Source organism: Nipponia nippon, unplaced genomic scaffold (assembly GCF_047370975.1).
Source record: "Nipponia nippon isolate SJK-2023a ecotype South Korea unplaced genomic scaffold, ASM4737097v1 scaffold_1, whole genome shotgun sequence".
Taxonomy (NCBI): domain Eukaryota; kingdom Metazoa; phylum Chordata; class Aves; order Pelecaniformes; family Threskiornithidae; genus Nipponia; species Nipponia nippon.
This window is the reverse complement of record NW_028262290.1, coordinates 17,968,408-17,985,900: the sequence shown is the minus strand read 5'-3', so window position 1 is coordinate 17,985,900 and position 17,493 is coordinate 17,968,408. Positions and strand designations below refer to the sequence as shown.

General features: G+C 34.9%; 1 protein-coding gene across 1 annotated transcript in view; it reads right to left on the bottom strand.

The window, feature by feature from the left end:
• Positions 1–17,493, bottom strand: part of CSMD3 (CUB and Sushi multiple domains 3) — a 746,059-nt gene that overhangs the window by 230,830 nt on the left and 497,736 nt on the right. The window contains exons 26-27 of the mRNA XM_087747332.1: positions 15,724–15,850; positions 14,681–14,883 (exon numbers count right to left, since the gene is read on the bottom strand). Of these exons, the coding sequence (XP_087603458.1) occupies positions 14,681–14,883; positions 15,724–15,850 (330 nt within the window). The remainder of the gene's footprint in view (positions 1–14,680; positions 14,884–15,723; positions 15,851–17,493) is intronic.

Below are 17,493 nucleotides of genomic sequence, written 5' to 3'. Positions count from 1 at the left end.
CTCATGAAAATTTGTGGAGTAAGCAAAAAACTTGGGAATTATAAAGTTCCTTATAACTTTGGTATCATATTTTCAATGCAGTCTTGAGATCTTTCTGCAAAATAAATGGAGCAGGCTATCACAGTTCCCCATAGGTTCATGTATAGGCTCTAAAGTTCTTTGTGACATATTAAAATTGATAGATAAAGTAAGAAAAGAATAGATCAGGTTTTATTCTATTACAATCATTGTCAACTGAGAGTTAAGCAAAGACTTCTCTTATGGTCACATTGTCTTGAATAACTAGTGATGTATGAATTGTAAATATAATTGATTAAATTGCTATAAACTACTTTTTAGATGGGAAAAAGGCCAACTCCAAAAAAGTGTCTGTTATCTAGTACACACAGCATAACAGGTGCAAGAATGACTGTGTGTGTAACAAAAACCTGTGTGTGATCATCTGAGAGCTTTTTTTTTCCCTAATGAAAATAAAGAAAAGCAGAAACCTATTTTATTCTTTCTCTGGGCAGTGCTAGTTTGGAATAATTATACTGCAATCAATCAAAATATTTGTGCTAGATTAAGAATTCAAAGAGACAGTTCTTGACCAAGAACTCCAGCTTCAGGATGGGGAGGAATGACACTCAATGCTCAAACTGTTCAATAGGTGAGAGATCAGTGGACAGATTAGACACACAGAGCTTGTCTGTCTTTCTACATGGTCAGAGTGACAGAAAGTTTCAGCATTAGCATTTCGCACTTCAGATCTGAGTGTGTTTGTGAAATAAAACTTGAGACTGTGTTTTTACATTGGGGCATGGTTTTGGAGAACATGAATTGATTCTTTTTGGATGAAACTAAACTGGAAAATACACTTCTGAACTACACTATGTTACCTGATAATACAGAAATAGCCAAAGGACTCACACGTGAGACTTAATATCTCAGATATCCATATAACTTATTCTTTAATGTAGACTTTGAATGTGAGACCACCAATCCTCCAGAAAACTTGTGCCAAGGCACAGGTACAAGTAACAGTTACTCTGGAGAGTTACTTATCTTACTCCATTCCTGCTATGTTACTTGAAGGAAGTGCGGGTTAATCTTGTTTTGGAGTTGCATAGCAGTGAACTCGTGTAAAAAAATTCCCCCCGACCCCCAACTTCTTTGGATTTGTTCTAATAGCACTGGTGAGGCTGCATCTCGAATACTGTGTTCAGTTTTGGGCCCCTCACTACAAGAAGGACATTGAGGTGCTGGAGCGTGTCCAAAGAAGGGCAACAAAGCTGGTGAAGGGTCTAGAGAACAAGTCTTATGAGGAGCAGCTGAGGGAACGGGTGGTGTTTAGCCTGGAGAAGAGGAGGGTCAGAGGAGACCTTATCACTCTCTACTACTGCCTGCAAGGAGGTTGGAGTGAGATGGGTGTCAGTCTCTTCTGCCAGGTAACAAGCGATAAGGCAAGAGGAAATGGCCGCAAGTTGCACCAGGGGAGGTTTAGATTGGATATTAGGAACAATTTCTTCACTGAAAGGGTTGTCCAGATTTGGAACATGCTGCTCAGGGAAGTGGTTGAGTCCCCATCCCTGTAGGTATTTAAGAGTCATGTAGATGTGTTGCTTAGGGACATGCTTTAATGGTGGACTTGGTAGTGCTAGGTTAACAGTTGGACTTGATGATCTTAAAGGTCCTTTCCAACCTAAATGATTCTATTCTAGTCTAGTCTATTCTATATGAACAGATTTATATGTTCTGAGAAGTTGAGAGGAGGGAGTATCTCAAATCATCACTTTACTAGTTGTACATGACTGTACAAATGCTCCTAGAGAGCTGCAGAAGCCATTAAACCAGCATTCAGTCATACCTAGAAAGAGTTTAAACACAGATCTGTCTACAAATGTCCTTGATGTGGGGTATAAAAACATTTTGATACGTCTTTTAAATAATAATGCACCAAAATACATTTAAAAAATAAATCAGATAATTAAATTATCTTGAATTGATCATTCCTGCCTCAAAGATAGTAAATTACTGCCAGGGTCCAAAAGTTTCTGATAGTTCATAAGCCCATGCAATTTGACATGTGACTTTAATGTCCTAAGATGACAGCTCCGTTTTCATGCAGGAAAGATACTTTGAAACATGGCATTAAAAGTGTGACAAGGCAGTAATAGAGTCCACTGTGCTGGGGAGGAAAGAAAGGGGAATTTTATTTGTTTATTTGAGAATTAGAGGGAAAAAACCAACCTTTTTTTTTCCTTTCCTCCTTTTTTTCTTTTTTTTCCCCCAGAGCACAAAATCAGAGCAGAAGTTCTAAGCCTTCCAAATTTCAAGCTCTTCATAACATACAGCATGTAAACAAAAAATATTCTTATTTAAACCAACATGTTTTTCTAAACTCCTATGACTTGAAATAAAGGCTTTCTATAATTGTTGGTGTTTCAAACTTGCAGGAGCCTGAACCAATCCTGACAAACTGCACCTTCAAAATTCAAGCTGTCCCAGACTCCATGTAATACCTTTACCCATATGGACACTGCAGTCTCTCTGCATCTCTAACACTGTTTGAGAAGCAGGTCAGCCTGGTATTTGCTATCTCAAATCCAACCTTCTATATAACTTTTACTGAAAAAAAAAGAATAAAATAGCCACAGTGTTTTTATTCAGTCTTCTACCAACAGAAGCACTGCTGAGATAATTTTTTTTTTTTGTCTATTTTTAACTTCTGTTTCTGTTGTAGATCTAACAGAAATTTAGGGTAGCCATTATAATTCTTAAGTAAATTTTAAACATAGACTCAGTTTGTTGATTTTGCATGACTTCATAGATTTTTATCTAAGTTTGTCAGTTATTGTTTGAAGATTAAAATGGGAAAATATTAAGAATAAAGCACAGAATCAGAATTTCATTTGGGACAATGCACCCCTTCAACAAAAAGAGTTTAACATTTTGCACAGTCAGTGTTTTCTAGGTTGTCTAGGCAAATTCTCTGTTTACCTCCTCTTAGCTGCATCATCTTAGGCACTTAACTTTGGGTTTCATTCCTCTCAGATTCTGCAACAGTAAATAAATTAGGTAGGCCAGGTAGTAAATTAAAATTATTAGTAAATAAATTAGGTAGGATAAGTCAGGCTTATTTTGCATAGGAAAAAGCAAACAAACAAACAAAAAGTGCAAAACAAAAAACCCCAACAAACACAAAACCCCAAAGCACAGAGATTAGTAAACTAGGGGAGACCACAGTTCAAATCTCTCCTGTTTAATTTGAAGCAGAAGATATAATACATCTTGATGAGGCTTCTCACATGGAACTTCCTGACTAGTTCAAAAGTCAATAGCTCAAAGAACGCAATACCTAGGCCTAACTTCAGTTTCTGTTTCAAATAATCCTGAAGTATTCTAAATGAAATAAAAACTTGGAAATAAAATTGCTAAATCATCAGTTTAAGTTTCAGTTGCAGATCTTCCAAGAAGACCAGACAACAGATTAAATTCTTGAATGAATTTCTGGAAGAAGAGAAGGTCCATGTTGAATGTTTAGAGCTGGGACAGCAGATTGGCTTGCTTCTCTTGTTCCTGTATGGACTGTGAGAGATGATGGAGCAATAGATGCTGTGGATTGCCAATAGTAGCTTCCAGGTCACACACTCCAAACCTTCTCAGAACAGCAGCAGCAACTACCTTGACAATCCAAGGCTCTGGCATAGCCAACAGGTCATTTTGCTGTCCAAAGCCATAGGAATGGTACTTATCTTGCAGATAGCAGGGCCCATCTCCACCATATCTCTATAACTCTCAGTGAACCTTTCTGAACTTTATTTCTGTCTTACACTAAGCACTGACCAAATGCATCCTACCACCAAGCCTGGTACCACACATCAGAACAGGAAAGAGATGAATGAAGATGGCTTATACATTGAAACAGGAAGGATAACACTCATCCCCAGTAACCCTCCATGGGGATTTCCCTGGCTGCCGCTGAACTCACAGGGACCGCAATTTGGGCAGAGCACAAAAAGGGGTGTGTAACACAAAGTTTAAAGGTCCTGACACTCCAGCTGCCCTGTGTACTTGGCGTTGCAAACATGTAATTGTCAAACATAGGTTTTGTGCATGCAATTGTCAGAAGACGGGTTAAGTCAAGTGAAAAACAAGTTCACCAAACGAGTTACAGATTTCTTGTAAATTTGTGCACCTGTGTAGTCCCTCAGTGGGAATTTCACTGGCTGGCCCCAGGCTCGCAGAAACAGGCAAGCCACAACTTGTAAAGTTGCATGGAAAGATGCACACTGGAGACTGCTGCAAGGTCCTTTACAAGGTAATGGCTTTTTTTTTTTTCTTTCCCTGTTTCCCAGAACAGCATTCCTACAGCATTACTCAGGAGCCTTGTACTGAGCTGAAATGGGGCTCCTGGGCAGGGGGTAAGGGAGTTCCCAGTTGAGGATGCTCAGGGACAGTAAAGCTTGTTTAGTGCACAAAGGACCCTGATACAGGGAAAGATTATTTTCTTTAGGAAACTTTGAAAGAAAACAGAAACAAATTAAGTTTAAAAAAGGTGGAAAAAGCTGAGTTTTTAAAAAAGTTTTACTGAATTTGCTGTTCACAGAAAGAAATAATTGCTTAAATTTCTGTGCATAGAGTTGCCTTCAAGGATCTTATTCTTAGCTATTGAAACACACTTTATTTTAATAATTTTATTTGACATGTAGGAGAATTATTAGTCATTTTGGGGAAAAAACCAAACCGAACCAAAAAAGTAAATTTGGCCAGGGCCTTGAAAAAAAAGAAAAAGAAACATCTGTCTTGTTTGTGTTTGCATCTTTCTTCTGCTGCATATTCATGTTTTTTTAGTTAAATCTTTATATTTATTTGGTGTATATTGAAGCTCATTAAGAAATTCACTCTGTACATAGTTTAATCAGTGTAGATTCACCTGTTAGATTTTCCAAGAAGGCTCAACAATAGAGGTAGTTCTGAATGACATCACAAATTCATGGTTACCATAGATGCCAAGTCCCATGTTGTTAAATATTCATCACATTGGTTTTGTTTTGTATTGCATATGATTCTTCACAAAATCTGGAGATTTATATTCTGTGTTTCCAATAACAATGGTTTGTATGACCAGTAATGATATGTTTTAGAATGTTTACCTGATAACTCAAGTTGGAAAACACAGACTACATGGCCAACTGCATACTTAAGTATTATTTCATTGCTATTGTATTCAGAATTTGTATCCAGATTATTTTATGCGTTCTACTGATTATGAATCAAAAGTATTCAGTAACATTTGTTAACTGAACTTGTTTTAAAAGTGTTGTTTACATTGTAACCTGGTGTAGTCTCACCTCTTTTTTGTGGGGGGAACTGTGGAGATCAAGTTCTTTCCTAATGGACTTTATCTGATTTTACTGTCATATACATTTTAGTTCTTAGGGAGATAACATGCACAGGTTTAATGAGATAACCTAATTTTCTTTTTTCTTTTGTTTTTGTTGTTGTCAATGTACATTAGTTGTTAAAATGCATTTTGCTAAAACCATCTGAAGTACTACACTGCTTTTACCATGTCTTATTGGACAACTTATGAGCTATTTTTTCCCAGTTCATAAGTAGATCTCTTTTTCCATACATATGAACTCTTCAGTTCTGAACATCTATTATCCCTTAAGCATTTGCTCATAGCTTTGACACCGAGTATGAAACCCAGCCCCAAATAAATTAATTGACATATGGTTTCAGATAATTACTGGAACTCAGTAGAAAATGGATACTCTGACAATATGTAATCATGCTGGCAATGCATTCCAGCTGGGGAGAAGTGTTTTGAAAAATCTTAATTTCATTTAGATTGCATGTTTTGGGCTTTGGGTTTTTTTTGAACTATAGGGTTTTTTAAGCTTTTTATACCAGATCTATCCCTGTTTCAGATTGCATATTTCTTTATGTGTGTATATGAATACAGGGAGATAGAAATAGCTTCTCAGAAAGAAGCAATCACCAGGATCTTGGACCACACACAAGGGCTACTCATGCATTGAAAAATCTTACCAATGATTACCCAGTTTTTAATACCATTTCTACTGGAAAGATCATTAAGATGATCTGAGTGACAATACATCTGTTTAATTTGATTCTCTACAGAATAGTGTACAACCTGTTCTGTTGCAACTGTTCAGGACATAGTTGTGCAACAGAGCGCACTGCTGGTTTGCCTTGTCCTTGATTTTGCACTCTGGGTGGACTGAAATCCTCTGAAGAGAGGGGAAGATTGCTCCTATCTTAAAAGTTAAATTTTCTATTTTGTTTTTTAGCATCACAAATTTTATATAGGCATTAGAGTCTTACAGTTTCAAAACTCTATTAACATTTTGGGAGTTCTTAAAGACAGGGCCAAACTTGGAGCTCCTGACACCTGATGAAGTAAGGAGCTGTTTAATCTGCCTGAAGTATTCAGCTTTTGTTGACTTATTACTTCAATTTTTTTGTATTATAATTGAACATTTTGGCATTGATACAGAATTGGCCTCATTATTTGGTAACATTCTGTCCATACACTTGAATGTCATTACTCTGATCTTTGTTAAGATAACCAAAATTTTGATTTAGGAAAGCATTATACTATAGTCACTGGCAAAAAGGTACAGAACACCGTCAGAAAATAGATTCTGGTTTCTTTAGTTTCATTATACAGATTACACCTTCCCAAAACAACAATGGGAATATAAAGAAGAATAAACATTTGATTCTTATTTTCTTTTGCAAGGTTTTAAAATTCCTCTATGTAAATGAATTATATCTCAGACTGCATGTCTGAATATGTCCAGTCAGTAACTGAAGTTACCAGTCCACAAATAATTTTTTCCATAATCATTTATGAAAGACTGAAAGATGAGCATTCCTTCAGTCAAATGTCTTTGCTAGATCTGTCCTTTATGAGATCAGGCAGCTCACTGGAATGCTTTTAAGAAAAAAGAAATATTTCTATAACAATAAAATAGTTAATTTAATTTAAGTTTAATTTAACTATGTTACAAAACACCCAGCCCTAGCCAGAAGTGGGAAAACAGGGAAAGTAGGAACAGACAATAAGCTGACAAACTTGAAGTAACCTCCATGTTAAGAACTCTTCTCAAAACTGAAGAAGATATATATGGGCTGTAAAAGTCAATATATAGGATTCGAAACAATTATGGCTTGAGAAAAAGAGGCTCTGGCTTCCACTAGTGAAAGCTTTTCAAAAGGCAGCAAGATTAATTACAGAACATGAAGAAGTATCACTGATAAAGTGCAAATCTAGTTTGAGATGCCTTCAAGGAATTTCACTTATATAAGTATATTTTGGCCATTCTCCCAAAATATTACTTCTCTCTAGATACATTTTTGTGATATGCTTATTCCATTGCAAGCTGGCAATAAAACTTCCAAAACACCTTTCTTTCTTATGGTATGAATGACATACAATAGAAAACGCACTTCGATTACACTCATTGACTGAAAATGAGAGATGTATAAGTGAGAGGATAAGACCTTGGAAAAACAGAAGATAAATTTCAAAATAGCTGTCCTTCCAGTATGTTTATGGATTCTACTGTAATCTCAGTGCAGAAAAAGGATAACAGTCCAGAAGATGTATCTGTACTTGCAGGGAAGAGCCCATCGTGTGTGTGTGCACCCGTGCATGTGTGTGTGTGTGCATGCACACGTGTTTGCTTGTATATATCTATAAAGGATAGCACGTGAATCATAAAGGAAACTACTGATACTGAAAATGTTGAACAGAAAATCCATCTCCAAAGCAGTATAATGCAATACCAGAATTTGTCAGTGAAAACAGAGAGCAGAATAACTACAGCGTGCCATTTATTTGCCGTTGGAAAATGTTTTCCCCAGTCATATGACTGAATGTCAATTCCCTGCTGTTTTCTTCTGTTTTGTACCAAATACTTAACAAGATACCTTTTTGGAGAATACTGCAAAACCAGCTCTGTACTACTCTCCTACATGCAAAACATAGTGTAAGAAGATATTTCATACAGGCAGGATGAACTTCACATACATTTAAAGATGCAAAATGTCAACTTTACATGGTTTCATCAAAATAATTCCTATAAGCTGATGAATTTGCCAGTCACACTGCAGTTTGCCTGTAGTTCTATGTAAGAGTGCAAAAAAGGACTGTTGAATAACCAATGTAGCATATGAATGTAGAGACTAATTTTCAGGGTGAAATCTCCACAAGACAAGTGGCTTGGGAGATGCTGCTTTGTACATAGAAGACAAAAAATAGCAAGCCCTGGTCTCATGCAGTTTTGCTTACTTATTGGTAGTAATGGAAATGCAAGGAAGGGAAAGCTTCATTGAGATTATACACCTTATCCAGTCAACCAAGGCACATAATTTTGGTCCCAAAGGATCCTAAAGATGCAAACCATATTATTAAGCATAGGCTACTATTTGATGATTAGGCTTCCTTATCCCCTCATTCTCTTATTTCTACTTGACTAAAATCATACAATTGTGGATGTGGATACAGACCAAATTGTAATGCCCTTCTACTGATGTCACAGCTATCTGTTAGAAAGACACCTGTTACACAAAATAGCTTAACCCATATACTTTTGACAAAATTTTTTACTGACTGATACAAAATGGAAAAAGAAATACATGCTATTAATTAAATCTTCAAGGTATCTTAGCTGGAATAATTTCAAAGATTTGTACAAATGTACTTCTATAGAAACATTTGACTGTCTTGTGCACTATTTTGACCAATAGTTAATTTTAAAGAATTTAATGGTAGAGATTGGATTAATCAAGAGAAAAAAATGATGAGGAAGTTAAAGAGAAATTTTTCTGAAATAGAAAAGTAGTTTAATTTATAACATTATGATTCCACATAAAGGTATTTTTGCACTTCCAAATTTATTTTGTTTTATAGACAATTACAAAAATTTGTAACGGATTTTGTTTGCAAGTAAAATGACCAACCAGAATTACAAATTTTATCTGAGAAAACTAAAGTACAGTGTTCAATTTTGTACTGCTTTAACAGAAAACATACCAGCAGACTTTTCAGCTTCAAAGAATAATTTCACACATATGAAATTGAAATATGAACTTAAAACGTTAATCTGAGACACATGACATTCCCAATTTGGAACCAAATCAGCTTGAGCTCTCTGAAATGCCATGTCACAAGTCAGACAAAGTCTATTTTAAACTCTGCATCTGCAAATTTAGGGCAAGTGAGAAGGCTTTGCATTGATGTAAGTCACAAGGGTTTGGCCAAACTATGTTGTATGGGGTTTAAATTAAGGAAGTTCAATCTTCAATACAATAAAAATAAGTTATTTTTGTGGTGACACGACCAAGAGGATTATTTATCTATTTATAATTTCAAAAGTACTTATAAATTAACCTGTTTCTTTTGATATTTCCTTTCTGCTTTCAGCTATCCGTACCATAACTCCAGGTCTCTCTAGCTAAAAGCCATTACCAGGGCATTTTACAGGGAAACATTAACTCATAGTATTTGACTGCATAAAATACACATATATACTACTGAACTAAGAGATAATAGCTACTGAGCAGTTAATACCGTTTACAAACCTGTGACAGGAATGACATTTTTGCCATTGAAAGACCCATAAGTGGTTATTCTTTTTACTAACATCTACTACTTAGATGAAAGGCAACAGCTGATAGAAACAAGTTTATTCAATGGCTTCTTTCTTTTAAGCCTCTCAATGCTAAACACAAAGAAAAAAAACAACAAAAAACAACAAAAAACACACAGACAAAAAAAAACCAAGAAAACACACACCAACACCACCCCCAGCAAATCCAAAACAAAACCACTGGGCTAAATTTAGAAGTGTGAAAATTCACAGTTATTTCTGATAGGAAAATAGTCATCCTGACATCTTTAAATCCAAAGGACTCTTCTCAAAGTTGAAAGAAATCTGCAAACCAGAGTATGAAAACATTTTAGATTAAAAGCTCATTCTGCTATGGAATAGACATGAGGAAGAATAAATCCTATCTTACTGACTTCAGAAAAGTGAAGAAGTTGTGTTAGGAAGTGATCCCTGTACCAGCAGTGCCAGTAAACAGCACTCTAAGAAAAAAAACTTAAATTCCCCAAATCCAATCTCAAATCACCTTCAGGTTAAACATGTCAGAAGTAGAGATCTCTGTTACTGAAAAACCGGAGAAAATAAAAAAAACAAGAGGGTGTTCAGTGTCAAAGACTCTTCCTAAATGAACCTGTGGGGAATATGTCTTTCTTTGAAGAAAAAAAAAAAAAAATCCCACAAAACCAAAAACAAAACCACAAAAATCCCCAACAATGGAAATAACCAACCAAACAAAAGAAAAAATCAGACACAGGACATTCAGAAGACACTGTGGCTATAAATCAGCACTAAACATAAATATAGAAAGCTGACTTGTAAGCATTTAATCATTAAATATAATCAAAGTAAGCAATATCATGCATTATAATTCTAGAGTGGAAATTAATATTGCCAAACTTAAGCCATCCAGGTAGGTGTCTGACACAAGTTTTCTAGGCTTTTTCTTTAGTCTACAGAGACAAGTAACTCCAAAGGGCTATTCACCCAGTCTTAAAATAAGGAAGGACAGCTGCATTTTGACAGTAGAGTAAAACCAAGCATTTTAAGACATATCCTGTTATATAAGAAATTGCTGTCACATGACATAAAATACTGCTAGAGCATCTATTTACAAAAAAACCTCTCAAATACTCAAAACATGTTTACAGGTTAGTTCTGGACGGGCTGCCTTATAATGCTCCAAAAATGTCCTACATTTTGTGCTGTTTCATTAGTCAGAAATGTGACTGCATACTTAGGCCTGAGCAGAATGCAGTCTGTAATGCTGAGTGACTCAGTAGTGCAGCTATTAACAGTGAAATAATGGCCTATGAAAAATGAATACAGATCCTTCCTTGCTACATAAATGATAATTGGAACACAAACTGTTAAAGCTAGCAGAGAGGAAACTTCCCCGTAATACCAGATTCAAAGGCTCTTGAAATCTATGGAAATAATCTCATCAACTTCAGTAGGATATGATCTAATATTACACACTTCACACATATTAAAGGGACTAAAAAGATTATTTTAAGCAGACACAATTATTATAACCCAATTTTTTGCACTTTAATGTTCTCACTCAACTTTTTTCAGTTATCTTTCTCTGTCTTTTCCTCTCTTAGCTACTACTTTCAGCTTGGTGACATGAAGCAATGTCAGCTGAAGAAAATGTTTCATTATGCTTAATACTTCTGTCTGACCCTGAGATACACAGGTCTTGTCTCTGGCAAATACACACTTGTTCCCTTCTCTTTCTCCTTCAATTTTCTTGAAGGTCTAATTTTCTATTTACTGCAGAATTTAATGTCCAAATGAAGTTACTTCTGATTTCATTGGTGTTTTTGCAGTCTGCATTGGATTCTTTATGCTCTGTCTCTGACAGTTCAGAGAAAATATGCTGTAACAGGTACTTCCTGTTTGCATATTGCTTGTGGCCTGTTGCTAACCTTTCATTCTTCTCCTAATTTATGGGAAGACCTCTGGCACCTGGTCTCTAGCTACATTATTCATTCTGTTCATCCCATTTAGACATATTCCAAAATCCTCATATTGCAATCCTGCTGTTGAATGCCCAGAGGTTCTTATTTTTCTTTTACACATATATACAAAGTTGGGGGGGGGTTTAATGTTCTGTTTTATTACACATCTTTTTGTACTTTGTTTTTCAGGGTTTGTAGGCTCTGCTTTCTATTGTATTCCTTCACTGTCATCTCAAAGGAGACCACAGACACTGAAAAATTTTAAAGTTTATATGAAGAGATTCCATAGTCATGGTTTGCAGATGTCCAACAAGAAAATAATACACTACACATCAAAGACAATACTAGACCAAAGGTCTGCTCTGCCCAGTGATGAGATGTGAAGTCATGAGCAGTGGCATTTGTTTGTTTACATTAGATGTATAAAACAAGCTGTATTTTCAGTAGTCCTAGATACTTCATGACGGTAGAAAGTAAAGAAGCATGAGCAGGCTGAGCTCCCTTATTTCACCCCAAACCCATCACTTTCTCTTCTCCCTCACAGAGTAATGCACAATTATACTAACTTAGAAAACTTATCCTTGTCAACCATAAAAAACTCTTCAGTATTCCTTAGAAGTTCAGCATAAAATAAATAGTTTCCTTCATGATAATTACTTATGAAAAGAGACTATGAATGTTAAAATCATGGAAATAGTTCTATTTCAGGTGAGAAAATCCCATATATTTCTCCACAAAAAGGCAAGCAAACAAAAAGAAACAAACAAAACAGATTAATTGAGGCAATGGGCAGGAAAATCTCATTTTGACTCCCTTCTTCTAATCCCCTAAATTTTACAAAATCCTTAACAATTTCAATGCCTTGTAAAGGATTGTGTTGGGCAGCCCTAAACAGAGACAATTCTAATATTACCAGCTGTAATATATAATACTAATTAAATTAAAATTTTCTTTCTACTGTTTATATAACATTTCGGCTTCTCTAGGCTTTCCCTCCCCCCCTGCCCTTTAATTCGGTGAAGGATGCTATCTCACCTGTAATTTACATTACCAGATACACATTAATTTTCTGTATATATTGGATGATTTGTAAAGGAGTCAAATTCAAGTTATACCACATTATCAATGGTGAACATTTTCACTCATTAAATAAATGACAGGTGCAGAATTGTGTATGAACAGTTGAGAAAATCAGATCAAAACCAGTAAGGAACTGATAAGAAGGTTTATTCACTTTTTAGAAACAGATTTTTAGTTTAAAGCTTAAGAAAATAATATAAAAAAATAAAGCATACAAGGTCTTTAAAAGGTTTGAACATAAAATATCTGTTGTCATTGAATAACATTCCTCTTGAGGTAAAAGGGCCAATAATCTCGTTAAATACTCATACCTAATTTCATGAAATGGCAAGAGGAAAGTAAAAGCAGATACCTCCCCTGTGTGAGCTTTCTGTTTGTTAATTACACTGTAGCTAAAGTACGCAGACACCATCTGTTTCACTCCGACAATATTATATACTCAAAGAAAGTATATGAAAGCTTGAAATAAAGTTGAACAGAATTATCTTTCTCTTTCTTCCATCTCCTCAAATATATTTCTTTCCTGGTTAGTAAAATAATATGTCCATACAGCAACAGTGTAATTCAAGTTGTGTAGCTATTTATATATTATTTTAAAAATCTTAACTTAGGAAGAAAAAACCCTCTGTGATTCTAATAAGGAATATATACCCGAACTGTGCAACATCAAGTATTTGGGAAGGATTACTGTGATTTTCTGAACCTGGACTGAAGAGTAAGAGAAATGTTGAGGCAGTAAGGCTTCATGGATCCTTTAAACTGTCAGCATTAGATCTCAACAGACTGCAAGAGCATAGAGAATTAAATAAAATACCTCTCCTGTCAAATGAAACTCTAAAACCTCTTTTCAGGTAAATCACTGGAAGCACATCAGTAGCTGCTTTATGGCTTTACTCCCATGTCCCATCCATTTTTCTTTGCAACTCCATTCTTAATCTGCATCAATCTCTTTTCCACTCACCCTAAATTACTACCTGAATAAGTTCAGTGCATAATGCTCTCCTCATTCCCTTTTTGGCCTCAACATTAAATAAAGGAGCATGTCTGAGGCTGGAAAGACATGAGAGTGAGACTCTCCCAAACAGGCTCTGGGAGGGAGGAAGGTAGTAAAATGGCAGAAGTATCTTGAAGCAAAGGAATTAAAAACTCTATTCATGGCTTCAAAAACCAGCAGATGGAGCAGAGGGACTCTTTCAATAAAAATGAAATATATTTTACTTTGTCCTCTCATTCACACACGATGTGTACTGTGTTTGTCATACACATATGTGGTAGGGGAAAACAAGGGCTAATACAACTACCAAGCACAGGAAGCACAACAAGATAAATAATGTTATCCTTAAGAGTTTCTGTGTGAACCCATGTTAGAAACATTGTTACTGCTAAACAAAATGATGGTATTAGAACAGATCTTGCTAATCTTGAAAAAATATATATAAATTTGACTGATGAGGAAAAAAAAGGTCAAAATGGACCTCACTCAATGATTTCTTCTGTTTCAGCCCTAAAAGTGTCTAAAGAGATTTAATAACAGTTAAGTAACTCTTTAGATTTGTCATCACACTGCCTGTAATAAGATGAAATAGTGCTAGAAGGCAAAAGGGAGAAGGACACTGCTGTTCCTGTAGTGCTGTTTCCCGTTTCATCCTACAAGCGCAGCAGGAATGAAAACTCTGCACAGATGTCTCTGAAAGCAGAAACGCTTATTGATTAGAAAAGGATGAAGCCTTTAACATGCCTATATCACCTCCTTTGTGAAAAACACTAGTCATAATTATAAGCATTCAGGCACTGCCCCAGATGCCCTTGAAACAAACTAGCAAACTAGCAAAGGACATGATTTTTTTTTTTTTTTTTTAAGATAAAAATATAGCTTTACAACAAACCTGTAAGTCTGGGCCAATTCTTTCCCTAGTAAAGTCAGAAGTGTCACTGATTTCAGTTGTTCCCAGCACTACAATTATCTGTGAGTGAACTACCTTATAAAAAAAAAAAAAATAAAATTCATCAACTTACTTGAAAACTGTATGGCAAATCCAGATTTGCTGATATAAAAATCTGTGTCAAACTGGATAGTTACTATGTTGAGTGTACTGTGAACGCCTTCAGGAACAAGAGATCCACTAATTTCTTTGAGTAACATCTCATTCTCAGGTGGACCATCCCAAACTCGTAGAATATCATGGGATGCCTCGGTATCAAAAGCAAGAAACTGGAGGCTGTAAGAACACCATGATGTTATTGTCAGCTTTCATATTACTCAACAACATATCTTTAGCAACAAAACTACACAAAAAAAAAGAAATAAATTTTGATTTCCAAGGGTGATTTTCCATAATGTTTCACACCTTTACCTTTGGATGTATAACAGCCTAATACAGAACTGTATCTGAAAGAAAAAAACTAACAATATTTGCATTTGTCTACCATAAAGTAATATATTACTTTAGCTTTTCAAATAATCTATAAATATCCACACAATCTTTTCAGAAAATAGTTTCATTTTCCTTAAGACAATATCATGTATCACATTCTCATCAAAACAAATTAAATAGAACTGTAAACTCATGCAATTAGTAGTATAATGTTAATAAATAGCTAACTAAAAAGAACTATCGAAAAGCAGGGTTTTTTTTAAAAATGTAGACTCTTCCACTAAACGGTTCTGCTGACTCCAGCACTTTTTACATGTCTAGCCTTATAACTTTGGCATTAAAATAGCATTCATATTAGATATTTTTTAATCAGATTTCCAGTTAACAGTTCTAGTTTTTATATATGTTTGCAAATATACGTATATGAATTGGTTTAAAGTTCATCAGCGTTTCACAAAATTATAACCAATTTTAAAGCTTGATTTTCATCAGACAATGTTTATTGAAAAATAGACAGTTTCAACACAACCTACATATTCAAACTTAGAATGCCAAAAATACTGGCCCTGAGCTGCATCTTAAATTTGAAATCCTAAATCCCTTTTTTCCTCCACTATACAGGTAAGATTTGGTTATTATATAATCAAAAAGATTTGCTATAATTATAAGATTAATTTTCAGTACCTGACAATATTTCCTGGGTCTACTTCAATCACCCACATGCAACGCAGATTGTTGTCATAGGGAAAAGGATAGCCAGGAGATAAGATTCTTCCTGATGATTCTCCTTTAAAACGGCCTCCACATTCAGCTAAGAAAAAACAACATTACGTAATGTGTTACTTTTAATTCATTACAGGTGGTCTTCCAGCTAATCATCTGAGCAATCAATTTATATATCTACTTTCTTGATGAATAAGTAACACAACTAAACTGACTGTATGCCCTAAGATTGTAAGACAACATATAAAGACTTAAAGTGCCTTGGGAAAGGAACCTGTAAATGTGGTTTGATTTGAATATTTCTCTATTTTCCTTTGGCACCTATATTTCTCTAATAATTTTGAACACAACACAATAATTAGAAAACATATCATTATATAATGAAAGGAATATAGATTGTTACTTTAAAAACCCCAAAACAATCCAAGAACACCATGTCACCCTAATGCAATAGAATTAAATTAACTAAATAAATTAGCAAGTACAAAATAAAATATATACTTTTTTTCAAAAAAAGAGGAAACATACTAAATAAAAACAGGCTATTCAGACACAAAATCAGCCTTTCAGCCTAGAAAAAAAAAGTTGTAAAGCTTCTTACTCAGAGCTCGTCCTCACAGTGAAGATATAGTATTTCTTAGAGGATAACAGATGGTAAGTGGCTCCCTCTTAGATGGCCTCAGCCAGTCATTAGGCAAAACTGAGTATTTCATAATCTTAATACCTAATTTTGGAGAAAACCTAATTTTTTTTAATGTAGTTCTCTGAGACCTTTAAAGCCTTCCCATTTTGCTTTCCTTCCTTTTAAAGTCCCTCTAATGCTTTCTCTCTTGTGAAGTGCAAAGCCAAAATAATGCTTTGATTGAATCTCTTGGTATAGTTAAAATGCAGTTTTATTTTGCTTTAACATCACCTAAAATATTTAGTTGAAAGATTTATTACCTTATGATCTGTGAGTTCTGTGATAAAATATAATTGAAATGCTATTCTTGATGGATTTTCTGACATAATAAAAGCAAATTTGAAGAGACAGGTGGCCTTTTATATCTTTTTTAAGCACTTTGCCAGTCTGTTAATTCCTAAATACTCTTTAAAAAAAAAAAAACTTTTGTAATTATTCAACTCAGAGGACAGCATAGTCTATTTTTCTTCCAGTAGAGTAAGGATATAAATAAAATGCACTATAAAGAAAAAATTACTCACTGACAAACTGAATGAAATTTAAAATTAATTACATTTCATCCAGGACCACTGAACAACTACAAGTTTATAATTTCTAATTTTCACAGAGGATAACCAGTTTGCTTTTTTATTATGATTTTTGAACGTTCCCTCTCTCTCCCTAGTGACTTATTTCTGCCTCTCCAGCAAGGTTCTAGCTCCCCAGTTTTTCTGGTTGCTAAATCAGCTGTGCAAGTGGGGACTTCTCAGAAAGCAGCATCCTCTCAGGTTGCAGTCAGGAGTAACAGAGCAAACCCCTTTTTATCTTACATCTCCAGATTGCTTACTATGAAGACAATCCTAATTAAGAATATTAATTTTGCCTCCAAGTGTCAATATTAAAGATTCTTCTAAGGATGTCAAGTTAAAGGAAATATATATTATATTACATTTCTTCCTGCAAATTCCATGAATAATATGTTGTATTGTAACATTTACTACACGTTTAAGATTTATGATCACTATAACTGCTTGAAAACAGTTTTGCTATTGTCTAGTCCATGTCACATT